Source organism: Pongo pygmaeus, chromosome 9 (assembly GCF_028885625.2).
Source record: "Pongo pygmaeus isolate AG05252 chromosome 9, NHGRI_mPonPyg2-v2.0_pri, whole genome shotgun sequence".
Lineage (NCBI taxonomy): Eukaryota > Metazoa > Chordata > Mammalia > Primates > Hominidae > Pongo > Pongo pygmaeus.
The window spans coordinates 91,470,713-91,498,161 of record NC_072382.2 but is presented as its reverse complement, the minus strand read 5'-3'; the positions used below and the strand labels follow the sequence as shown (position 1 = coordinate 91,498,161).

At 36.2% G+C, this 27,449-nt stretch overlaps 1 protein-coding gene across 3 annotated transcripts in view; it reads right to left on the bottom strand.

The window, feature by feature from the left end:
• Window positions 1–469: 469 nt before the first annotated feature.
• The window catches only part of NAALAD2 (N-acetylated alpha-linked acidic dipeptidase 2), a 57,159-nt gene continuing 30,179 nt past the window's right edge, over window positions 470–27,449 (bottom strand). For all 3 annotated transcript variants that reach the window (XM_054438061.2, XM_054438060.2, XM_054438062.2), the window contains 8 exons: window positions 22,505–22,568; window positions 21,380–21,447; window positions 17,597–17,688; window positions 15,470–15,560; window positions 13,453–13,717; window positions 9,919–10,000; window positions 8,616–8,708; window positions 470–1,520 (listed from right to left, as the gene is read on the bottom strand). In XM_054438061.2, the coding sequence (XP_054294036.1) occupies window positions 1,331–1,520; window positions 8,616–8,708; window positions 9,919–10,000; window positions 13,453–13,717; window positions 15,470–15,560; window positions 17,597–17,688; window positions 21,380–21,447; window positions 22,505–22,568 (945 nt within the window). In that variant the 3' untranslated portion in view covers window positions 470–1,330. The remainder of the gene's footprint in view (window positions 1,521–8,615; window positions 8,709–9,918; window positions 10,001–13,452; window positions 13,718–15,469; window positions 15,561–17,596; window positions 17,689–21,379; window positions 21,448–22,504; window positions 22,569–27,449) is intronic.

Genomic DNA, 27,449 nt, shown 5'->3' with positions numbered 1-27,449 from the left:
ATACTGAGATGTATAGAAAATGCCTCTAAACTAAATGCCCCCACTGTTTTAAGTTAAACTGTATTGTTGGCCTGGGAGCAAGGGTAATGGGTAGTTTTTCCTTGTAGTTAAGCTTTGAGCTGTGATTTATTTTAGTTATTGTGCTTGCCTATGAAGACTCTTCTGATTTTTAATTCTTATTTTGGTGAAGTAGATGAACAACCAAGTTTATTGAAGCTTTAATCATAGTTGAACATGTAATTGAGTCACTGGGATCTGCATAAAAGTTTGCAGATTCTGATATACAGTCTTTATAGGAGTTAGAATATGAAGATTATAGTAGCTATTTTCATCACCCATCAGACTTATATGTTTATTCAGTAGAGCTGAAATTATTAAATGTATGAGTATTACTGGCTTTTTCCTGACCATTCACACTTCATGGTGATTTCACAAGAGAAGGTATATGATTCTGGTTTCCTTGCCAGACTTGTTTTTTATAATCACATTTATTGAGGCTTAATTTTCATACAATAAATTATATATATATTTTAAGTTTACAATTTACCACTCAGATCAAGATACGGAAAATTCTCATCTATTGGAGAAAGTTTCTTCATACTTCTTTGCAGCCATCCTCCCCAACCTGCCACTTGCCTAGGCAATCACTAATCTAATTTTTAACACTACAGATTAGTTTGCCACTTCATCTAAATAGAAGCATTTTCTATGTAGCTGGTTTGTCTGGCTTTTTTCCTTCAACAATGTCTGCCAATAATATTGCATTTATTGAAAGTTACTTCATTTTTATTGCTGAGTAGTAAGTAGTCTGTTGTGGATATACCACAGTTTATCCATTCATCTGTGGATGGCCATTTGGGGTTTTTACGCTTTTAAGTTGCAATGAACATGCATACAAATATTGCTGTGATCATTGTTTTTCCTTCTCTTGAATAAATAACTAGAAGTGGAATTCTGCAGTCCTAAAGTAAAAGTATATGTTTAACTTTATAGGAAACTGCCAAACTGTTTTCAAAAGTGATGTTACCATTTTACATTCCCACACTCACAATGTCTGAGAATTCACATTCCTTGCTATAATTTAGGAAATTTTCTTTTACTTTCTGCCACACAGGAGTTTTTTACTTCATTAGGTTAACACTTTGCTAATATAATTATTAACTTTTAAAGAGCAAAAAAAAACCACTTTGCAGATGAAAAGACCAAGGCCTATAATCAAAACATGACATGAAAAGAGTTTGGAACACCCTGGCTTCATAAGTTATCAGAAAGGTGAATTTTATCCTCAGACTTTTAGCAACACCTTTAATGGCTAGCCACTTGAGACCTTCTATAATACTTCTTTCAGAGTCCCTGCTGCTGCTTGAATTGTAAAAGCTGCAATAGAAATATGTTTCTTTACTTCTTTCCAGGCTAAACGAGAGTCGGCTTTATTTTCAATATCAAAGATAGCATCATAGATTCCAGGAAATGATTCTCCAGCATATTTGTTGTGGCTACTTGGAGCAAATATGATGTGCCTAAAAAGAAGAAAAGGCAAATTGAACTAAAGTGTATACATGCATTTTGCATGCTTTTTGTTTAGACCACATTATGTTTCCTTGTGATACTTTTGTTCCTATAATAAGAAGACAATTGATTTACTTATGCCAATCATAATTTCAAGCCAGGAAAGAAGCTAACAATATGCATTCGCCAAGACATATCTCAGGAATCATATACCATGTTGCGAACCCAAAACAGGTGGAAGAAAGTAAGTTCTTGTAAGTCGTGCAGAATAATTGTTCAGCGGCCCGTGAGCATCCACAAATGTGGTGATAACATGTAAGTTTATGGATGTTTTTAGTAAGAGGAGATTGAGAAAGATAATTTATTTTTGTGTTGCCTTTAAAAATAGATTAAACAAGAATGACAGTTGTTCCCAATACTTTTTAGACATTAAAAAGCAAGTATTTAAAGAAGCCTGTATTTCAAAATGTCACAAATGGCAAGGATAATGAAGTCCATTCCACAAAGGTAAGACAGTTATATGTGGGTTGTCCGGAAAGACACTCAACTTTTGATCTAGAAAGAAAGTTTTATAGTTGCTTTTTTACTTCAACATAAGTAGCTCAAGGGATTAAGCTACTTCTTTCCGCAATAATTATGTAGAATTTTGCTTTCCAGAAAGGGATGTATTTTATTAATACTCACATCAGGAATTAGGTCCAACAGTCAAACCCCAAACCTTATTCTAGAGTAAATCTGTATGAAGCAATATAGAGCTCCATATAAGTCAGTATTAACGATTAATGACAAATCTATAACACTCATCATTCAGATTTACCAGAGTACATCAGGATTTATTATCTTGGCTTTTAAATCTTAATATGGCCTCGGATCTTTTTTTTTTTAATTAAAATCAGTAATGTGCTAAGTTGTTTATAAGCATTGGTATCCTGACCTGTATATGAGTCAAGAAATTAGAGATGCAAGTCATAGATATTCCTTAGTATACTTACCCTCTTCTGGAGAATTGTAAAGGAAGAATATAGCAAAAAAAAAAATTGATGTAGGAAGCGAATAACCTTTGAATCATTGATCTGGCATTTAATATCTCAGTGACCTTTGGCAAATTGCCTAAGTTGTCTAAACTTGTCCCAGATTTGTAAAATAATTGAAATAATGTAGACTCTGCTTAGAGTAGTGACTGAGCAGGTTGTAGAGTGAGACTGCCTGTTTTTTAAAAATCAGAATATTAGCATATTTACTATCAACAGAATACTATCAACTATCAGCCTTGTGGCCTTGCACTGGTTATTTAACCTCCCTGTGCCTGATATCTTAAAAATGGTGGTGATAAAATTACTGTCCTAAAAGGATTGTTGTGAGAATCAAATATTGGATGGAAAGCATAGCTTGACACTTAATAGGTGTTCAGTAAATATTAGCTATTTGAAACTAAATCCTTTCCATAATTTTCTCAGATAAGAAGCAGGCAGCAAGCTAAAAGAAATGATCAGACAATTGGTAATGCTTAAGCAACTCAAATACCCTTTTATGAAATGGTGGACTCAAATAGCTATTCTAGTCCCATAAGAATTCAAACTCTGGTCTAGTTCTCAAGATTTCAAGTATATGATGATTTAATTACCCTCCACAATGAATATTTCTGAATTTTTAAGAGGCGTCAAGAACCACTGTAGCAGACTAGAGAATACGGTCAACACTTCATAGTCTTTCTTTTTTCCTCAACCTTCCCCTCAGTACATAGTAAGTATTCACTGACGAGTTATGATAATGCAAAATTTTTTTTTTTTTTTTTTGAGATAGAGTCTCGTTCTGTCGGCCAGGCTGGAGTGCAGTGGCATGATCTCGGCTCACTGCAACCTCCACCTCCTGGGCTCAAGCAATTCTCCTGCCTCAGCCTCCCGAGTAGCTGGAATTACAGGTGCCTACCACCACACCTGGCTAATTTTTGTATTTTTATTAGAGACGGGGTTTCACCATGTTGGCCAGGCTGGTCTTCAGCTCCTGACCTCAAGTCAGCCACCCGCCTCAGCCTCCCAAAGTGCTGGGATTACAGGCGAGAGCCACCATGCCCGGCCACAAATGTTTCTAGAATTTCATAATTAAATGCTTTGCAGCTTTTAAAGACTTTTACAGTATTTCACTTGATGTTTGCAAGAAAAGCTTTATTTAATCCTTTTTAGATTCCATTACAGAGTGTGTTCATTTTATATTGCTGCTGTGCAAATTACCACAAACTTAGTGGCTTAAAAAAATTTATTATCTTACAGTTGGTCTGACATAAGTCTCACTAAGCTAAAATCAAGGTATGATCAGGGTCACATTCCTTCCTGGAGGCACTAGAGGAGAATCCTTTTCCTTGCTTTTCTAGCTTCTAGAGGCCTCCCACATTCCTCCACCATCAAAATCCGCAACTGCATTTTAGAATGAGTCTTTTCGCAGTGGCATCACCTTAACTTTCTCTCCTGCCTGCCTCTTGCAGGAAGACTTTTAAGGACCCTTGTGATTGCATCATTGGGACCACCAGTATAATTCAGAATACTGTCCCTATTTTAAGTCAGCTGATTAGTGTGACTAATCCATCTGCCACCTTAATTCCTCTTTGTCATGTAACCTAACATATTCAAAGGTTCTGGGGTTTAGAAAATAGAGATCTGTGGGAGGCCATTATTATGCTTACCACACAGAGCAATTAATTTTGTGGAACTTTCATTAGGGAAAAAACAAGAGGAGTAATAGAATATAGAAAATGAGCTCAGCGGTAGATAAGGAAGGATTTATTACTTATTTGCCTTTGTTGTGATAGTTACGATATATTACCCACAACTCAAAATAATTAAGTTTGCAAAATTTATCAAGCATGCTGCTATGGTCTGAATGTGTTCATTCCCCAAATTCGTGTGTTGAAACTTAATTTCCAGTGTGACAGTATTAAGGGATTAGAGCCCTTATAAAAGAGAATGAAGAAAGCTAGCTAGCCCTTCCATCTATTCTGCCAACTGAGGACACCCTGAAAAAAAAAAATGCCATATATGGGACAGGTGCTCATAAAACATTGAATTGGTTGATACTGATCTTGTACTTCCCAGCCCCTAGAACTGTGAGGAATAAATTTCTGTTTTTTTATAAATTACCCAGTCTCAGGTATTTTGATATAGTAGCAGGAATGGACTAAGACACGTGTTTTTTATTCACAATAAACATTTAGTTATACTTCTGAAATTTAAGATGAATGTTTTATATGTTCCACATTAACATTTTATTTTAAAATATGTATAATGTTTTCTGATTTATTCATTACTGAATCTCAACTGTTAAATCAAGTTTAACTTAAAGCTGCCTCCTTAAATGTTTTAAGTTCAGCCTAAAGGTTTCTGTGTACATAGCGAACGATAATCTAAATGGAGTTGTCAACAGACTGAGTCTACTCTTGTGCCAATCACCAAGTTTTGGTCAATTAAAGGGGGTCAGTTCAAACTGTTCAAATAAGGTAAATTCTGTGCTGCAACCAATCTGACTGTGTCTGTTACTCATTTCCGTTTTCTGTATGTCACTTTCCTTTTTCTGTCTGTAACTCTTCATCACGTGGCTGCACTGGAGTCTGAGTCTATCATTCTTTGCTCAATTAAAGTCTGTTAAATATAATTTGGCTAACGTTTTTCTTTTAACAATACATACATATGTAATGTACACACATATATATATAATGGCTATACATATATACATCAGATTAGTCTAATTTTCTTAGTCTATCAATTCTACATGGTAGAACAGTTTTATTACACTACAAATTTGGTAATCTCTCCATTCCTGAGATTCATGAAATAGCAGATCTTAAAAATGTCATTGATCCATTATACGTACTGAAAATTTTTACTCTTAGGTTTTATAAGATTTACAAGATCATTTTTAACCTGATCTACATTGCCTGATGAGGAAAAAATAATTTTGAAATAAATTCTTTAAGACAAATGAGAAATTCTGGGTAGCTGGAATTGCTATTATAGCTACATTTATCTTAGCAGTTATTGGGAAAAGTGTGCATATGCAATATGTCATATCAATCCATAAAGTAATCCTTATGATCATGAAGGAAGAACTTATTTCCATACTACTGCAGTAGACTAAAACGTAATAATATGAATTAGCATTAGAATATAATCTTAACATTCAGCTAATAGTTCAAAGTGCATTTTTAAAAATATGGTAGTCTTTGGAGGACAGTTTGGTAGTAACCTAATCAAATTTAAAATGTGTTTACCCTTTCACCCTGAAATCCCAGGTCCTGATTATAGAGATATTAACAAACGTTCAAATAGGACTCAAGGACATCCATACAATGCCAATACTTTTCATAATAGTAAATAATTGTGGAAAAAACCTAATCTGAAACTCAATAAGAGGTAGATAGGTATTTTCACAAGAGTCAAATCTTTTCTCTAAAAAAATGAAAAAAAATCTTAGAGATTGTCAAAGCTGGAGTGCAATGGCATGATCATAGCTCCACTGTAACATCAAGCTCCTGTGTTCAAGCAATCCCCCTGCCTTACCCTCCCAAGTAGCTAGGATTGCATGCACCACCACACCAGCTACTTTTAAAAATTTTTTGTAGAAACAGGGTCTCGCTGTGTTACCCAGGCTGGTCTTGAGCTCCTGGCCTCAAGCGATCCTCCTGTCTCAGCCTCTCAAAGTGCTGGGATTACAGGTGTGAGCCACCTCGCCCAGCCTAAGATACATTCTTAAGGAAAAAAAATAAAATTATAATGTATGGTCCCATACATTATTTATGTAAATATAAATGGGTTTACATATTTATACATGTAAATATAAATGATTACGTATGTAAATTTATATGAATATAATATGTAAATATAGATGTTTATGTAAATAAAAATGTCTATATAATGTGTGTGTACATTTTTATGGAAATATTTGCATATATATTGTATATAAATGTAATATTATATGTATATATAAATGTATAAGTATATACAATAATTCCTCAGCATCCATGGGGGATTGGTTCCAGGATCCCCTTTGGATAACCAGAATTTAAGGATGCTCAACTCCCTTATATAAAATGGCTTACTATTTGCATATAACATATACAAGTCCTCCCAGATACTTTAAATCAGCTCTAGATAGCTTACAGCACCTAATACAATGTAAATGCCATGCAAATAGTTGTTTACTATATTTAGGGAATAATGACCCAAAAAAGGTCTGTAAATCAGTACAGACACAACCATTCATTTTTTTTTTTCAAATATATTCTATCTGCAGTTGATGAATCAACAGATGTGGAACTCACAGATACAGAGGGCTGACTATATACATATATAAATATGTATATAAGTGCATTAAAATTTACACCAAACTCTTAACATTGAGTTTCTCTGAAGAGAATAACAGAACTGGGTGTAGGGGGTAGGGGGGAATGCTGAAGAAACACTGCTCCTTTTTATTTTATATGCTTCTATAGAGCCTGAGTTTTTAAAATAATGACAAAATATAGATTTCTTATAAATAAATAAAAAATAAATACATAAAGATAGACTAATAACACCTGAGAGGACTAACAAACACTGTAGATATTGCTTTTGGCTTTTGATTCATATAAATAATTGATCATTGCTATTTCATTTGTATCAATGAGAAACAAACATTTGTGTTCTTATTTATAAAAATAGCTGCTATTTATTGAGTGCATCCCTCTTGAGCTAAATCTTCTACAGGCCTTAAATCTACAGGCCTATTGGGTAAAAGCAATTATAATCTCCACTTAGTAGCTGAGAGATCTGAGGCTTAGAGAAATAATTTTTCCAGGTCACATGAAGTATGTGGCAGAGCTGGGTTCTAAAAGCCTATGCTTGTAATTATCTAAATGTTAACATTAATCATTAACATTTATAAGAAAGGTAACATATAGACCTTTTTTGCATATTATTTGATGATAAATAGCCTTTAAAGTAGCAATTATCATCATCTTAATTCGGATGGGAAAACCCTAGAAGATACTTGCTCTAAATCACACATCTGCAAGTGAACTAGAATATAGATTTTCTGACTTTGAATGCTAGGACCTTTCTAATTTCCACCAGAGAACCACTGTTTTAGAAGGACCTTGAGAAAATAGAGAACATCCAAAGGGATGCAGCCAAGACACTGAGAGAATATGACATAGAGATACAGATAGGAAAATAGGATACAGAGGCTTCGTGACTTAACGATGAGTTGTTTTCTGATAGAACCGTCATAAACTGAAAATATCACAAGTCAAAAATGCATTTAATATACCTAACCTACCAACAATCGTAGCTTGGCCTAGCCTACCTTAAATGTGCTCAGAACACTTACATTAGCCTACAGTTGGGCAAAATTATCTAACGCAAAGCCTATTCTATAATGAAGTGTTGAATATCTCATGTAACTTATTGAGTACTACACTGAATATGAAAACCAGAGTGGTTGCATGGGTACTTGAAGTATGGTTTCTACTTAATGTGTATTGCCTTTGCACCATCATAAAGCCGAAAAATGAAATCTAACCATCATTGAGAACCATCTCAAAAACCTAAAATACTATATGGAAATAGAGCTAGACTTATTTTACTTGACTTTAATAGAACAAACTCAAAGAGAAAAGTATTACAGGAAAATAGATGTTAAATCTTTATGAAGAAAACTTTCTAATAAGACCTTTCATACAGTGAAATGGGCTTCCTCATGAAGTAGTAAGCTTCTCATCACTAAAAGATTGAGACTGGATAACTATTTATCTGAGATTCTATAAGAAGGATTCATATGTATAAGGTTTAACTAGATGAGCTCTAAAATTCCCTTTAAGAGTGTACAGTTTGAAGATTTTGTTAGAAAGAGTTCTTTTTCAACTAGCCTTTACCATTTTCACTCAAAGCAAAGCAATAAACAATATGAAATTTATTTTTCTAATATGTATTATACTATTATTAAATGTACAATCTTACCCAAATTCCCTAGAGTGTACATATTTGCCTTTCACCCATCTAATGGCATTAGTTTAAAGCCAACTTTAGGTATGCTGGTTTTGGTCACAGTGATGTATTTGGCGCCTGTTGTTTCCTTACCTATAGAACAGCTTTCCTGGTAAACCAAGAGGATCGATGAATGCTCTTTCCAGGAGCATCAATTGGTCATTCATCATTCTCACTGCAATGGGACTTTGAGAAGAACATATACATAATTATAACCCAAACTGCAGAATCATGCTTCAAAATAATATTAAATAAAAACAAGGCTCGGGAAAATATATTTCCAAAATTGATCAATTTTTAACAAAATGAATATTAACACAGTAATGCCTTACATGGTGAGCTACAAACAACAGCAGAGTCATCTTTCTAATATTTACAGTCAGCAGAGAGACCTAATGGGAAATCGTTTGTTATATTTTTTTAGATCACACACCAATCAAAAAGGACTCAAAGACATTCTTTACTTCTTTCTAGAAGGATAGCCAGGCCTCCTGGAAAGGTAGACAAAGTGAGCTATCAAGTTATTCCTGATAAGTCATTCAGTTCTACTGAGGAAAAAAGGAGCAGATACAGGCTGGACAACAAAGAGTGAATGAAGGTTTCAGAAGTCTGTAAGGAGGGTAAGAGATAGCTGCACATAATGGATAGGAATCCCTTTTCACACTCAGACTATCCCTTTGGGGAGTTGAATAAGTTCCCTGGGCTCCCCTACAATCCAAAGGAGAATGAGGTCCCTAAAAACTACTGATAATAGCTTTCTTCCAATATGGGAAGTAGCAAAGTTTACTCTGATTAGGTCTGAAAAAATAAATGTGACATGGACACATCTGTGGATAAATTTATGCTTGTTACATGGTATTTAAATATACTTTGAAACTATTTTCAATCTGAAAGTGGCAAGAAATTAAATAAAATGCAAAAAAAATTACCCATGAAAAAAGAATTTCTAAACTGGTACATAGGAGTACTGAACAAAGAACTAGTAAAATATATTACAAATGCACTTAAACTCATAAAGCTATGAATTTACAGCTATAGTCAGAATTTTCATCATGCAAACTCCTAATGACAGGTCCATTTGGCCCTTGTCTCTTTAGGATGAGTTTTTAGTCTACCATTCAGAGCAGTGCTCCCCAAACTTTATTGTTAGTATAAATCATTGAAGGGCGGGGTGGGGGTTGTAGTTAAAATGCATAATTCTAATTCAGCATGTCTTGGTTGGGGTCTGATATTTTGCCTTTCTAACAAGTTTCCAGGTACTACTGCTATTGCTGATTTGCAGACTATAATTTGAATAGCAGTGATTTAGAGGTTAATGCTCATATGAGTGAAAACAGTTCATTCTAGTAACCAGATTGCTTTTTTTTTTTTTAAAAAAAAAGGATTTGAAACTTACTTGTTAAGATCAACTTGTATAAGTCGTTTATGAAAATCTGAAGCAGCCTCTGAGAAGTTTTTCACAGCAGAAAATAAGGAGTCTTTTTTAAAAATAGAAAAGCAGAAGAGAAATTACCTTGTATTTCAGAGGTTCGCTTTCCCACCCTCCCCATTCCAGATTGATATGACTACATAGATGTCAAAGCCATTTTTCTACTGAGTCTTCTTGCAGACCCATGAAAATTAGTAGAAAATATAACAAAGTAATATTGTATGAAAACAAAAAATGGTAAAATTGTTTCTTAAAGGAAATGACCTTCAAAAATTTAGGACACAAATAATTCCTTAACCCATAGTTTACCAGAAACCCAGAATTCATTTTTTTATTCATTCATTCATTCATTGGGACAATAACTGTATGCTAGACACTGGATACAGCTATGCATAAGATATGATTCTGTAATTATTACAGGGCAAAAAAAATACCAATTCTTGTTTTCAAATAGTGCATTTAAGATCTTGTTCAACAGGCAACCTGTGACAAACTGATATAACCAGATACTGAGAAAGAGGATCAGATTTGATCTGGTCAAACTCTTCTTTAATTCACAATGCTTCTGAGTAAACTGATTAGGTTCTCAGTACAGACATACCTCAGTATCAGTGAGGCCTGGGTACCAGGATCCCCTGCAGATAACCATATTCCATGGAAGCAACTCCCTTATATAAAATGGCATAGTATTTGCCTGTTACCTACACACATCCTCCCCTATACTTTGTCATCTCTAGATTACTTATAATGCCTAATACAATGCCTATATATAACTTCATGTGGATTCAATGTAGTGCTCAGAGCACAACAAATTCAAGTTTTGCTTTTTTGAAACTTAGTGGGTTTTTTTTCTGAATATTTTTGGCTTGCAATTGGTTGAATACGTGGATGCAGAACTCATCAATATAGAGGGGTGACTGTATATTATTTTATTACAATAATGTATTATTTTCCATATTTTCTACACAGGACTTTAAACATACATTATTGATTTGTTGCTTGCATCAATCCTGTGGTGCAAGCAAATCAGGAGACACGATATTCATTTTATAGATAAAGCACTTACAGCTCACGATTTCTATTAGGTCACACCTAATGGAAAGAATTTCTACTAGGTCTGACCTAATAGAAATCCTGAGCTCTAAATGCTTTAGCTAGTAAACGGTACATTCAGTATAAGTATATTCACAGTATTTTTAAAAACCTTCTTAGTCCCAGATTTTAGTCCTAGGTTTTAGTCCTAGTCTTTTAGTCCTAGATTTTCCTTAAGTTTTAATATTTGTTTTTAAGCCATGTTCAAATAATGTAATAATAGATGGAATAGAAACTATTAGAAAAGAATGCTGAAAACAGAATTTTAAATTTCAAATTCAGGACAGAAGTCAAGACAGATAACTGAAACATGTCCTGGGATTTAGTGACACATGTCAATGGCGACTTTTGCAAGAGCAGTTTTACTAAAGCAGAAAGGACATAAGACAGCACAGTGGATTGGCTAGTGAGAGGTAAAAAACTATAGACAGGGAGTGTAGATCATGTATTCATTCATTCATTCATTCATCAATTATACCTTCATTCCTACACCAATACATTTTTTCAGGAACTGTTTCTGCCTGGCACTAAATGAAGAATTTTGATTGTGAAGAAAGTGGGACACATCAGGCAGAAGAAATGTTGTTTTTGAAATAGAAAAGCTATAAGAATAATTAATCTAATGGATAGTCACCAATAGTAACGGTGATTTTTGAAAATATGACAGGGAAAGGCATTAACAGATCAAACCAGGCCTCTAAGAAGGTAAGTAGGTAGAGGAATTAACCTTGTCTAAAGAGAGCCCTTCCACTGTAACTGTGTGGTTTCTGCCTCTTAATTAGACCCTGACTTATAAAAACTGATTAGAGATCATTCACCAAAAGGAAATCGGGGTATTTAGGAAGACAACTGGATGCTGAATAGCCACAGAACTACCAATGTCCATTTTGCTGTAGGCTCTGCTTATTTCTCTGGTTTTATCTCTCCTTATTTCCCCCATCATTGCAGAGATACTCCAATTGTATTGATACAAACACATTTTATTTGCTTCGTTTTTTTTCTAGACCATAATATTTGCTGTTATTACTAATCCTGTATATAATATTAAAGATTACTAATCCTTTATATAATAATATTCAGAAGTCATTACTATTCCATACCCATTTTCTGTGTTTTTACAGTACTCTCTACATAGCCCCATAGTAACCTATTATCTGTATATTGCTTTCTTCCCCACATGAGACTTTAAGCTTTCTTAGGACTATGACCATGCCTTGTACACACTTATATCTCCCAGGTAATAACACAGTACTTGGTACACAGTAGAAACTCAGTGCATATTTGATAATTTGGGTATATACTAAAAATAGTGCCCCCAGAATAAAAAAAGACAATGTTTGCAATAAAACAGTAATAATAGGTAATATTTAATAAGCACTAAGTGCCACCCACCACAGCTTCTATGTATTACCAAACTGAATCTCCACAATGATCTTTGAAACATGATTTTTTTATCTTTTAATTGTATGAAAGCTAACACATAGAGAAGTAAATAACTTTCCCAAGGTCACATAATGAAGAAATGGTAAAGCTAGTATCTGAACCAGGCAAACAGCTTCCAAACTCAATCCTCAATGCTACTACAGACACTGCATTATGATTCATCCTTGCTGTATAGGAGATGCACAGTGTAGAAGAGCAACCACTAAACAGTCATTAATAAAAGAATACTTATAACCATGGAAAAAATGTTTCATATAGACCAACACTAAAAGATATATGCAGTAATAATCATTTTGTTGACAATAATTAAAAATACGTATGTAATAGTATTTGTGGCTTTCTCAATCTTTTAAAAATAATGTTATATTTTTCTAATATTGTTTCTGTAACAGTAATCTTTTTTTTCTTTTTTTGAGAAGGAGTCTTGCTCTGTCGCCCAGGCTGGAGTGCAGTGGCGTGATCTCAGCTCACTGCAAGCTTTGCCTCCCAGGTTCACGCCATTCTCCCACCTCAGCCTCCCGAGTAGCTGAGACTACAGGCGCCCACCACCATGCCCAGCTAGTTTTTTGTATTTTCAGTAGAGACACAGTTTCACCGTGTTAGCCAGAATGGTCTCGATCTCCTGACCTCGTGATCTGCCCACCTCAGCCTCCCAAAGTGCTGGGATTACAGGCGTGAGCCACCGCGCCTGGCCAGTAAAAATGTTTTTAAAGGCCATAATACATGAAAAATGTTTACCATCCCAATGTTTGTGGTAATAACTCAGCCATAATGGATTCATTCTATACACGCCAGATTAAATCAGATTCTTTAACAGGTGCTTGTTTAAAGTTTTTGTGTAGAAGTCAAAATAAGTAAGGCAAATACGTATTTTAGAATGAAACAATATGCATTGATCATCATAGGAGATAATATCTTAAAGCTCTAACTTAAAGATTGTAAAATATCTGCCCAACTATTTCTTACCAAATGATACTCCATGGTCTCTCAATTGTTGGTCATGTTTCTTAGATAGATTATAGATACTTGCTGCATAGTTTTTCAAAGCTTCTGCATAGTCTTGAATATTGAAAGGAATGATTTTAGAATCCACAAGCTCATATACCAGTGCTCCTCGTAATTGAGCCACAGAAAGTTGTTTTTTAAATGTGGGGTCATAAAATTTCTCTACCAGTTCAAATGTCTCATAAATTGTGTGGTACACTGGGTAGCTGCTGTACTTATCTGTTTTCTGGAAAAAAAATGGAGAGGCAAGTATAAATAAACATTATTCAAGTTATAGTATTTTTATGTAAGCATAAAAATAACTATAGAAAAAATACACCAGGCATGGTGGCTCACACCTGTAATCCTAGCACTTTGGGAGGCCGAGGCAGGTGGATTGCCTGAACTCAGGAGTTCAAGACCAGCCTGGGCAACATGGAGAAACCCTGTCTCTACTAAAAATACAAAAAAAAAAAAACAAGAAAAAGAAAAAATACAACCATATAACACCCTGAGTTTTACCACAATGAGGCAAAACGCTAATAACGAAAACACTATAGCCAAATATTCACTGGTTTTAAAAATTTTCTCATTATTTGTTTTATAATTTATGTAACCTTCATTCAAAATGCTACACCTTGAACATTCTCCTTATATCTTCGATAACTAAAATTAGGGAATACATATTCAAATTGCACCTCAGCATAGTTCAAAGTTATCTATCAATTGATTGGTAAAAAAAAAAAAAAAGGTTCTGGGCAGCTAAGTATACAGCTTAAGGATGATTTATTTAAGTAACTTCCCTTCCTTCTCAAACAGTGTATATCTAAATGTCATTTAAGCTTTATTACATAATTAAGGTACCATTATGAATATGAACTATTACATAGTAGTATCCTATATAAATATTCTTTTTAGTTCTTCGGTCTGCCTATTCTAATTTTAGTTTTTACCATTTGCCATCTTGTATGGCTATCGTTCTTACTGCTGTTAGTATCACTAAAAAGCAATCTCCTTATCAGTCCTTCTCCTTCTATCTAATTATCTGCTTCTAATCTAAAGTGGTCTTAGAAACTAGATAACTTTGATCAAATTACAGAAGACAGAGTATAAAAGTGAACAGGCCTTGAAAAAGAGTTAAAACACATCTTTTATGTATTAATTGTAATGAATGTAAGCATTCTGAGTTTATCTATTTTGGGTTACTCTGGAGTTGCTTTTATTTCTTTGTTCTTTGTTGTATTCTGAATAGTCAAATTTGCAAGTGATATACATATAATGGGCAAGCAAGATTTAGGTGTACTGTAATTATGATTTGACGATTGATTAAAATCTATGACAAATCTGTGTCTGCTACTGTAATCTTCAATTTGGTTTATGAAATAATTTATAACATTGATGAGCAAACATGGTATATATTGGTTATATCCAAGTACCTGCATATCACCAGGATGTCTGTGTGACAGTAGTGCAAACCAGTCAGTGCAGAACAGAAAAGGGGATCAAGTTAAAGAGAAACTTGCTTTATTTCCCAACCAAGAGCCCTTGACTCAGGTGACAGGCAGAAGTGGCAATACGAAGAGGAGCTACCGACAATAATGAATCTTACCCTAATGCTCCTCTTGACCAAAATATGTTCTCCAACTGCATTTATCCTCATGAAAAGTACATCAGAGCCTGCAAGACTAGTCTAGAGAATGAGAGTTTTCTGACAAATCAGGAAAAGGATATGAACTACTTAGTACTGATAACCAGACAACTGTCTGGCATTACTCTGTGAATCACCATTTATTTGATTAACCCTAACAATGAAATTTTCACAAAATTATTCAAATTACTTCCTTGTCCAACTGGAAAGGGACATGCAGTCTATCTCTATCCCTGGGAACTCTTCCCAGGCCACATCCACCAGGTGTCCAGTGCCAAACAACTCAGTGACATTCTTCGCCAAAGGACTGTAGATGAAATGTTATATATTCAAAATGATAAAATGGCTTACCTTATTCTTAGTGTAACGGGCTCTGCCTGAAGCAATTCCAAGTCTCTGAAAATAAGCTTCAAAGTCACTTCCAGATCCCAGCTTATTGATTCTAGATGTAGAATGCAATCCACACACACACACATAAACAAGTAAACGATACAAAGTTAAATAGATGGGACAAGGAATCCTGCCCCAAGAATAGCAAGGAATTATATATTACATTTATAAGAATTTAAAAAAGGTCAACCACCCTCAAGACATTTTCCCATAATCTGCAGGAAAATTGCTGTAAAATTAAGAGTAATGCTGACAATTAAAAATAATGGCAAAAACTGCAAATACTTTTGCACCAACCTATAACAAGAATTGGGCCGTGCCACCAAAGACTGCATCTTGTGATGATGCTCTCCATCATATTTTCAGCATTTCCATTTTTGTTTAGAGGGGAAAACAATGAAGACGTGGGCCCTGCCCTCAGAGAACTATCATCTAGTAAGAAAAATGCCATAAAAAAATCTACTTTTAAAATCATGAAGAATATAAATGTGCCTTATTTCATTTTAGAAATAAATCTAATTATAATTTATTTCTTTGCATATGATTAGGAAACCTCTGTTGATCTATCTATCACATATATATGCATATACATAAATAAGATGTAAGACATGAAAATTTTTAGTAAAATAATGGTAAATCATGAAAGCAGAATATAAAATTGCATGTTCATTAATAACATAACTGTTTATTTCCAAACTACTAGGTTAGTAGATATGTTTTTGAGACTGACCTCTTCAATGTTTTAGAAATCATTTTTGTATTTTACTATTTTTGTTGAATTGGCATGTGAAAGTTTTATAATGGACCCACATTCAAACTTTCACAAGACTGATTGGAAATGAGGAATAAAGCTATAAACTGTTACTATTATTTGCTTGTACACGTTGAGTATCCCATATGAAATGCTTGGAACCAGAAATATTTTGGACTTCAGATTTTTTTCCAACTATGAATATTTACATATATGCAATGAGATATCTTGGGGGTGGGGCCCAAGTCTAAACATAAAATTCATTTATGTTTCATATATATCTTATATACATAGCCTGAACTTAATTTTATATAATATTTTAAATAATTTTGTGCATGAAACAAAGTTTGTATTAAGTGCTATAAGGTGTGGAATTTTCCACTTGTGACATCATGTTGGTGCTCAAAAAGTTTTGGATATTGGAGTACTTCAGATTTCAGATTTTTGAGTTAGGAATGCTCAGTCTGTATTAGAAATGGCACTACAGTAGAAAACAAATATATACTTTTTATTACAAAAAAGAAAATAAAAACAAATAAATATAAATTTAATAAAGCTGCTGTAGCGTGAATAAGATGACATAAAAATAAAATAATATTTATATAAATTCTAAATCACAGGTAAAGACACAATTCAGTGGTTATTGATAATGTTCCTTAATAAATTTACAAACAAATAATCTAGCACTTGTCTTTTCATCATCATCTGAAGTTATATATTAATACACCTAATACATATCTAAATGACATTTTAAGCAAGAATGCCAACTAATGGCTAATAATGTAGTGAAACTATTTTGGCTAAAAAATTGCAAAACTAGATCTATTTGTGCTCTAATATAGGCTGAAAGAATTCACGTGCTGGCTAATCAGCAAAACAAAACTGGATAGAATAGAAGAATTCTTCTTTTTTTTTTTTTTTTGAGATGGATTTCCGTCTTGTCACCCAGGTTGGAATGCAATGGCACGATCTCGGCTCACTGCAACCTCTGCCTCCCGGGATCAAACAATTCTCCTGCCTCAGCCTCCTGAGTGACTGGGATTACAAGCGCCCGCTACCATGACCGGCTAATTTTGTATTTTCAGTAGAGACAGGGTTTCGCCATGTTGACCAGGCTGGTCTCGAATGCCTGACCTCAGGTGATCCACTCGCCTCGGCCTCCCGAAGTGCTGGGATTATAGGCATGAGCTACTGTGCTCGGCCAGGAATTCTTTATTATCTTTTCTTGACTCAAATTATTGATGAGACGCTTGAGAATTTCATGCTTGGAGAAACAAGAGGCAGAGGGGAATTTATAATTTATCCTACGGTAGAAAAGGTGCATACCAGTAACTTACCTAGGCAAATTTTTATTTTCAGGTGAAGGGTCTTTTTCCAACCAGCTTTCATACAGTGATTTACTCTCAAACCCATCATCAGGGCTGGGGACCTAGAAAGAGAAATCAAATACTGGAAATCAGGGGAAGAAGCAACTACATTTATGCCAAAATAAAACTATATATAATTTGTCATCAACTTCTACTTTTAATGACATATGTACATATATATTTATACACATGTATATATATATTTATAAAAAAATTATATTTTTGCCAATGTCAAGAAATAAATCTAGCCCAAATTATTGTTTATTCATGATGCCTACCTGTGTTGGTAATTTTGCCATGTACCTACGATGTAATTTCCTGCTTATTTTGGTAAACTTTTAAATAGAACTTAAAATCTTTACAAATGCCATTTTAATGTTTGGCAGCTTAGATTTCTTTTAGTGGGAAGACACTGGAGAAAACTTCAGATATAACATTTGCTTTTGTAAATTATTTTTGCCTAATAAGACCTATAAAGGGGTCTCAGAACAATAAAGGTGACAATTTCAAGCTCAGCTTCTTAACCTGTAAGTCTTGGTTTTGCAGGGCAGGCAGGGGTTAGTGCTGGGACTATTCTTTTAGACAGTCTTATTATGTTTAAACAAAGTTAAAATTCTATGGATTTTTAAAAAAACTCTACATAACCTCAGATTTCTACTCGGCAATTTTAAGAGTGCGTGCGTGTGTGTGTGTGTGTGTGTGTGTGTATACATTTTTATTCCTTTCATTAAAAGTACATTTACAAACTTATACTTGCCTTGTCTTTTGACACTCTAAGAAGAGCAGAGCCATGCGGTGAAAACATTGTGGACTGTGGAGTCAAATTGGTCTATTTTAAATCTAGACTACTACACATATTGACTATATTTTGTTTACTTGTTTATAACCCTGATTTGCTCAAAAATAGACCCAAGGTAGACCCTACTTAAGTAACTGTGAAAGCATTATAACTTGGTGTATTGCTTCCCCTCTTTGAACCTTAGTCTTCTCAGCTGTAAAGATGGGCATAATGGTACCTTTCTGAACATAAACATCTGATATTTTCTCTGGCCTTTAGACAAAGTTCGTTATTCTAACTTCAGTGCCGCTATTCTTAAAAAATTTTCTATAGATATTTACTAAGCACTGAACTCAGAAAAGAGATGCGGAAACAGAGACATAGTCTCTACCCTCTTGGACCTCACAATGAAATCTAATTGGGAATACACACACCAAATTTTGTAATACAAAATTATAATAAGCAGCTTAAAAGAAAATATCAAAGTGCTATAAAGAGATGTGGGGATGGGAGACAGATATGTCTCCAGGCAAGGCCTTTCTGAGAAAATGGCAATTAAATTTAAGAGCATCTAATAAAGATGTTGGGTACTGGCCCATGTTTTTGAACAATTTCCCTGTTTCAATCTCATCCCACTTATTTCAGAGGCACAAATGTGTTGTGTTTACTGATAACACAAGCCGTCATCAGCCTTTAAGTAGAAGGTAACAGTGGTGAATCTGCTCCCACCCATAGAGTAATGGTAGCGCTGGGAAGTGGTCACTTGCCCTTAAGCTTAGTATGAATGAGATGATACTTTATGACTGCATAGAGGGTCCACAGCTTAGAAACAGTTTTGGCACTCCACACCCTTCCTCACCAACATGAGGCAGCTGCAGAGATGTTCTGCTCATTTCTAGCCAGCTGACTGGGTTCTACTCTCTACTCTGCTCCTGCCAATTTACAATGGTTGAGAGAGATTCTGTTCCAGTTCCTACATCCCCTTGGATTGAATTCCCACTAAAATCCTCTTCATTTTCTGAATCATACTGTCTCCATAGTAGTGATAATCAGAAATCATGTCCCATTGGCCTAGAAAATCCAGATCAGTTTTATTTCTCTTTCTTTTTTCTTTTCTTTCTTTTTTTGTCAGGATTTCTATGGCTTACACTCCTGGGCTCAGGTGATCCTATTGCCTCAGCTGGAACTATAAGCATGTGCCACCACACTCGGCTAGATCAGTCTTACCTCAGCTATATGCATTGTCAGAATTGATAGCCCTCCTCTTATTTAGCAACACTTTGCCCCATTTCTTGCTCCATCTGGCAGCTGCCCTTCTCTCCAAGCTCAGCCTTGTCTCTCACCCCTACACTATACTCACATCACCAATATGGCTTGACTATTTGTGCTAACACACACTAGGGATTAATAAAATTGTAATAATCCATTTACAGGAGAGTAAAAACAAGTCTCCCTTGTCTACTGGGTCTTAGTATGCCCATAGATAAGAATTTATCCTTGTACAAAGCGGCATAGATGTCAACTTCTCCCTTATCAACCACCAAATTCTTGTTCCTGACATGAAGGCCAGGGATCATCTCTCTAGGACAGCACAAATCATAAATTCCTGCTCCAAAAAGGGTTCTCTCAGTAAAGATTTTCTTTTCAGCTTACTTTTAGATAAGATGCTTTTATGTAACATTCCAATGAAAGGATCAAAGACATCAGCTACCCAAGATGGTGAGAGCATTGTGATGAGGAAAATGAGAGGTGTTTCATTTGGAAAACTAGTTTTTAAAGACATGAACAGTAAAAAGAGAGGGGTAAGATTAAGGGAGAAAATATTAATAGTACCCAGAGAGAAGTGATATCTACTTCATATTGTTATCTAAGGCTGACCTTGAAGCAAACATTTCCACAGGTAAATTCTTTGGCAAGGAACTATTTAAATGATGTTCACAGATATTAAATGAGTAGATTATATAAGTTTTAGAGATTCAGAGTCCTTTAGATTTTAGTTTTTAAAATATCTATAACTCATTTAATATTTATAAATTACTGGGAGATTAGCAAGCCTGCAGAATTATTTCCATTCTGCCTTCAGACTTGCAACTACTTAATGTATTCACTACACTGACATAAAACAATGAACCTTGTTAGAAGTTCTTTAATGATTTCTCCATAACAGATTTCTGAACTCCTTGGCCCATTGGTTATGCTTCATTTCTTACCATCTTTCCCACCAACACCTTTGGCTTGACCGTGCTGAGCTACCTTCAGATCAGGAAATATGTTTTTATACCTCCACATCTTTTTTAGATACTGTGTCCTCTGCTTAGAATGCCCTCTCCCTTACTTCTACATCCCTTCATTTGACAGTCCGAGCATCAATGACTCTGCAAACTTCCTCTTATGCTCCCTCAACTTCCGCCAGCCACCCCAGGATTTAATATTCTCTATTCCATAACTGTTCTCCATCATACATAGTATCAAATATTCTAGTGAATTCTAATTCCTCATTTACCAATCTGTGTCCTCTCTAGATTACAAAGTCTTCGAATTCAGTGACCTTGTCCCTTTATCACTATTGCTGCTATAATTCATTTTATAGAGCCTGACATATAGTGACCACTCAATGAATATTTGTTGAATGGGTGAATGAGTAGCTAAGACAGTTTTTGAACCGTATGCCTTTTCTATTCCAGCTCAGTGTTCTTTCTGCTGTATCAAATACCTCTGCCAGATAAATATATGTTACAACTATTTACACAATTATTAATAAGAACTATTACTAGAACAAAGAAGCTGGTGATAAATCTTCTTAGTTATGTCACATAGGTAAATGGCACATTAAAGATTTTGTTTTGACTTGTTTATATGATTCTATTATTTTCTCTCACCAGCTTATAAATAAGTACCATTAATTTAGGGGGGAACACACGTTACTCATTTATCCATTCCAAAGAAAACATATGAAGACACATTTCCTTATATACCTCTTTTGTCAGTTTATACACTAATTGGTAAAGAAGGGGAGTACAGTCAACTCTGAGAGTATAATTGCCTGAAAAATAAATAAGACACAGAGTATTATTTCATACTTCTAAATGAAATTCCATTTATGCTTAATTCTAACTTTATTTTCTAATTTTAAACAAGATATAATGATCTTCAAATCAAATATTTTATTCCCAAAGAATAAAACAGGGTGGAAATAGTTCTTCAGGAGCAAGAGAGGCTGCACCAAATATTTTGAATAGAAGGAGGTCTTGGTGGACTTTGGTTGCTAAGGCAGCAGCTCTCACAGTGATTATAAGGGTCATTCTTATGGCAGCATTTCTTAGGGGCACTTTGGCAAAGGAAGTGGTAAGTCTGTAGCATTAATTTTTTACTTGTTTCATTCTACGCAATAGTATATATCAAGATATTAGACAAAGCCATGTCAGTAATTATTACATTCTAACATTTATTTAGAAATAATTACAAAGCAGTGAAAGCCTAGAGACACAAATCTCATTTTCTGAATCATACTGTCTCCATAGTAGTGCTAATGAGAAATCATGTCCTGTTGGCCTAGACAATCCAGATCAGTTTTTTCTTTTTTTTTGAGTCAGGGTCTCTCTATGGCTTATACTCCTGGGCTCAGGTGATCCTGAGCTAGATTCAATGGGAGTTTGTAGTTCAAAAGGAGTGAGTACACTTACTTCAAACTTGTTACAACAAATACAGGAAATATTTCTACACAGAACAGTCTGAAAAACCTTTCTTCTGAACTGTTTTAGCCAAATTCCATTAATATCTTTATCGAGAAAATATGTGGCTAATATTAGAGTTTTAAGTAGTAATTTAATATAAACAAACAGTAAATATATCAAAGAAATTAAAAGCAATAGCTTAGTTATAAATCATATCAATTCATATGAATCCTAATTACTTTCTCTGTGGCAAAATGAAAAATAAAGGTATTACTGAGGCATCTCATAGGAAGGGGATATCTGAGGTGCTTAATAAGCTAAAATTTACAGTCTTAATAGATGGTATTCTACTCAACAATAAATAAAACTTACTTGAAGTAAAATTTCCTTTCTGAAAATTTTACTTCAAATTGAAATAAAATTTACCTTCTATAGATGAATCTGAGTTGATGTATGCAATGCTTCTCTCCTGGAGTATTTTGACATTCTCCTGTAGTTGAAGCAAAGATGTTACTTAATTCACATTACTTACAGTTGTGAAAATGTAAACAAAACAAGCAAATTCATTTTGTAGAAAAGTGGTTTACAAGTATCTTTCAGAATAAATAGCTATGGCCACCTGTGACCCTAATTTCTGAGAAAACACAGAAAACCAGGTGGTTAATAACAATTATGCAATTAATATAAGAATTAAGGATACTATGAAGCAATAGCTACCGTTTCTAGCAATAGCAGAGAGCCCTAAGAAAAAAAAAATATTTTCGAAGTGTGGTTCCTTGATTCCCTGCGTCAGACTATGCAGGGATGTGGCTCCCATATTCTAGGGCCCTGCCCTAGATCTACTGAATCAGAACTCACAGTGAGGCTAAAAGTGAGGCCTGGAAATCTGTATTTTATTATTTTATTTTATTTTAGAGACACAGACTCACTCTGTTGCCGAGGCTGGAGTGCAGCAGCACGATCTCAGCTCACTGCAACCACTGCCTCCCAGGTTCAAACAATTCTCTTGCCTCCGCCTCTGGAGTACCTGAGATTACAGGCGTGTGCCACTGTGTCCAGAATTGGTGGGTTCTTGTTCTCACTGACTTCAAGAATGAAGCCACAGACCCTCGCGGTGAGTGCTACAGTTCTCAAAGGCAGTGTGTCCGGAGTTTATTCCTTCTGATATTCGGATGTGTTCAGAGCTTCTTCCTTCTGGTGGGTTTGTGGTCTTGCTGGCTCAGAAATGACGCTGCAGACCCTCGAGGTGAGTGTTACAACTCTTAAGGCCGCGAATCTGGAGTTCTTCCTTTCTCCTGGTAGTCTCGCTGGCTTCACGAGTAAAGCTGCACACCTTCGAGATTAGTGTTACAGCTCACAAACGCCACGTGGATCCAACGAGTGAGCAGCAGCAAGATTTATTACAAAGAGCAAAAGGACAAACCCTCCACAATGTGGAAGAAGACCTGAGGGAAATTGCACTGCTGGTTCTGGCAGCCTGCTTTTATTCTCTTATCTGGCCCCCACCTACATCCTGCTGATTGGTCCATTTTACAGAGAGCCGATTGGTCTGTTTTACAGAGAGCTGATTGGTCCGTTTTGACAGGGTTTTGATTGGTGCGTTTACACTCCCTGAGCTACAACACAAAAGTTCTCCACCTCCCCACTAGATTAGCTAGATATACAGTGTGGATTGGTGCATTCACAAACCCTGAGCTAGACACAGGGTGCTGATTGGTGTGTTTACAAACCTTGAGCTAGATACAGAGTGCTGATTGGTGTATTTAAAATCCCTTAGCTAGACACAGGGTGCTGATTGGTGTGTTTACAAACCTTGAGCTAGATACAGAGTGCTGATTGGTGTATTTACAATCCCTTAGCTAGACATAAAAGTTCTCCAAGTCCCCACCAGATTGACTAGATACAGAGTGCCTATGGTGCATTCACAAACCCTGAGCTAGACACAGGGTGCTGATTGGTGTGTTTACAAACCTTGAACTAGATACAGAGTGCTGATTGGTGTATTTACAATCCCTTAGCTAGACATAAAGATTCTCCAAGTCCCCACCAGACTCAGTATCCCAGCTGGCTTCATCCAGTGGATCTCACAGGGGGCCTCAGGCAGAGCTGCCTGCCAGTTCCGCGACGTGCGCCCGCACTCCTCAGCCCTTGGTCGGTCGTTGGGACTGGGCGCCCTGGAGCAGGGAGCGGTGCTCGTGGGGAGCTCTGGCCGCGCAAGAGCCGTCGGCGGGGGTGGCAGCAGCGGGGGCGGCAGCGGTGGGAGGGCAGGCTCAGGCATGGTGGGCTGCAGGTCGGAAGCCCTGCCCCGCGGGGATGCAGCTAAGGCCCAGCGAAAAGTCGAGCGCAGCAGCTGCTGGCCCAGGCGCTAAGCCCCTCACTGCCCGGGGCTTGCAGGCTGGCGGGCGGCTCCGAGTGCGGGGCCCGCCGAGCCCACGCCCACCCGGAACTCGCGATGGCCCGCGAGCGCCGCGCGCAGCCTGGTTCCCGCCTGCTCCTCTCCCTCCACACTTCCCGGCAAGCTGAGGGAGCTGGCTCTGGCGTTGGCCAGCCCAGAAAGCGGCTCCCAGTGCAGCGGTGGGCTGAAGGGCTCCTCAAGCACGGCCAGAGTGGGCGTCAAGGCGAGGAGGCGCCGAGAAGGAGCGAGGGCTGCCAGGGCTGCCAGCATGTTGTCACCTCTCACCACCACACCTGGCTAATTTTTGTATTTTTAGTAGACACGGGTTTCACCATGTTGGCCAGGCTGGTCTCTAACTCCTGACAGGTGATCCACCCGTCTCAGCCTCCCAAAGTGCTGAGATTACAGGCATGAACCACCGCGCTGGGCGGAAATCTGTATTTTCTTTTTTTTTTTTTTTGGAGACAGAATCTTGCTTTTTTGCCCAGGGCAGAGTGCAGTGGCGCTATCTCCGCTCACTGCAAGCTCCGCCACCTGGGTTCACGCCATTCTCCTGCCTCAGCCTCCCAAGTAGCTGGGACTACAGGCGCCCGCCATCGCACCCGGCTAATTTTTTGTATTTTTAGTAGAGGCGGGGTTTCACCATGTTAGCCAGAATGGTCTCGATCTCCTGACCTCGTGATCCGCCGGCCTCGGCCTCCCAAAGTGCTGAGATTATAGGCGTGAGCCGCCGCGCCCAGCCAATCTGTATTTTCTAATAGATATAACTGGCAATTGACTCTTACATACATTGAAGTTTGAGATCCATTTATAGAGGGGATACCCAAGTAAATTTATCATTTCAAAAGTGAGAAATATAAAATTTCTATTTGTTTATATTTACTATGTATATGAAGTGAAAGAATAACAAAGGAAGACAAAAAATTAGAGAGGAGGCACACATTAAGACAAACAAGACTCTCTTTCGCTCTCTCTCTCACACACACACAGACACAGATTAAAGAAAAAGTAAAGCAAGACTAACACACTTACAGAGAGGAACACGCTGAGAGAGCCCTTCACCTCTCTCTCTAGCTTGTTAGCTTTCTAAAATATGTTATAGTAAAAACATTTAAAGCTGTGTGTTGTTATGGCACAAATAAAAACTGTCACCTCTTTGCACTTGCCTGCATAAGCCAGGTGATAGTTGACTCCATTACAGAGAAATGTAAAATCAGAGTTTCCATTATAACATATTTATAGTGAAAATAAAGAAGATTCCTTATGAGTATTTAAAGAAGGTAAGCATGCTACTGAATATAATTAAGAACCTGGCACAAGACTGGAAAGTGTATTGAAATTGTCTTTTAATGCACATGTTTATAAATTAATGCAAAGCGTTTTTATTATTTTATATATTAGATTTCTTTATGTTCAACTGCTGAAATTTGAAAAACAGATGCATGTGTTTATATGTGTTTATATATGTGTCACAAGAAATCACATGTTTCTAAATCATATGTTTGTAAAAGCAAATGACCTCACCCACCACAGGGGCAGGGGGAAAAAAAGATAATGACCTGAACTAATAAAATTTGATTCATCAAATTAATGTTATAGTTTCAAAATGCATATTAATAATACCAATGTGAAAATAACAATTCGCAGTGTAAATGTAATCAACAAAGGATAAGTGATACCAGACAAGTAATTGTGAGTGAGATTTTTACCCCCTCTATATTTGTTTAATTCATATTATTCCTATTATAGTATTTTAAACTAATGTAAGAGAAAACGAGTTAGGAGGAAAGCATTTTTAAAACTAAACACAATGGCAAGACAGGTGTGCCATATTTTAAAACAGCTCTTTTTTTTTTTTTTAAATAAAATTTACAAGTTTTTAATGACACAAGGAGGTACTTACAACACCATGCTCAGAGAAAAGAGTAGAAATAAATTAAGTATTCAAATATTCATCCATAAAAAATGAAATTGTGTCTTTTGCAGCAACATGGATGGAGCTGGAGGCTGTTTTTTTTTTTAATTTTTTTTCTTTTTATTATTATTATTATTATTATACTTTAGGCTCTATGGTACATGTGCGCAATGTGCAGGTAAGTTACATATGTATACATGTGCCATGCTGGTGCGCTGCACCCACCAACTCGTCATCTAGCATTAGGTATATCTCCCAATGCTATCCCTCCCCCCTCCCCCCACCCCACAACAGTCCCCGAAGTGTGATGTTCCCCTTCCTGTGTCCATGTGTTCTCATTGTTCAATTCCCACCAATGAGTGAGAATATGCGGTGTTTGGTTTTTTGTTCTTGCGATAGTTTACTGAGAATGATGATTTCCAATTTCATCCATGTCCCTACAAAGGACGTGAACTCATCATTTTTTATGGCTGCATAGTATTCCATGGTGTATATGTGCCGCATTTTCTTAATCCAGTCTATCATTGTTGGACATTTGGGTTGGTTCCAAGTCTTTGCTATTGTGAATAATGCCGCAATAAACATACGTGTGCATGTGTCTTTATAGCAGCATGATTTATAGTCCTTTGGGTATATACCCAGTAATGGGATGGCTGGGTCGAATGGAATTTCTAGTTCTAGATCCCTGAGGAATCGCCACACTGACTTCCACAAGGGTTGAACTAGTTTACAGTCCCACCAACAGTGTAAAAGTGTTCCTATTTCTCCACATCCTCTCCAGCTCTATAAAGTCTAGACTTATAAATGATAAATAGCAGATGGAGGAGTACTTACGTAGTGCACCTACGTAGAAATACTACTGGACCCAGCAATCCCATTACTGGGTATATAACTAAAGGAATATATCATTCTATTATAAAGACACATACACACATATGTTCATTGCAGCACTATTCATAATAGCAAAGACATGAATTCAACCCAGATATCCATCAATGACAGACTTGATAAAGAAAATGTGGTACATGTACACCTTGGAATACTACACAGTTGTAAAAAAG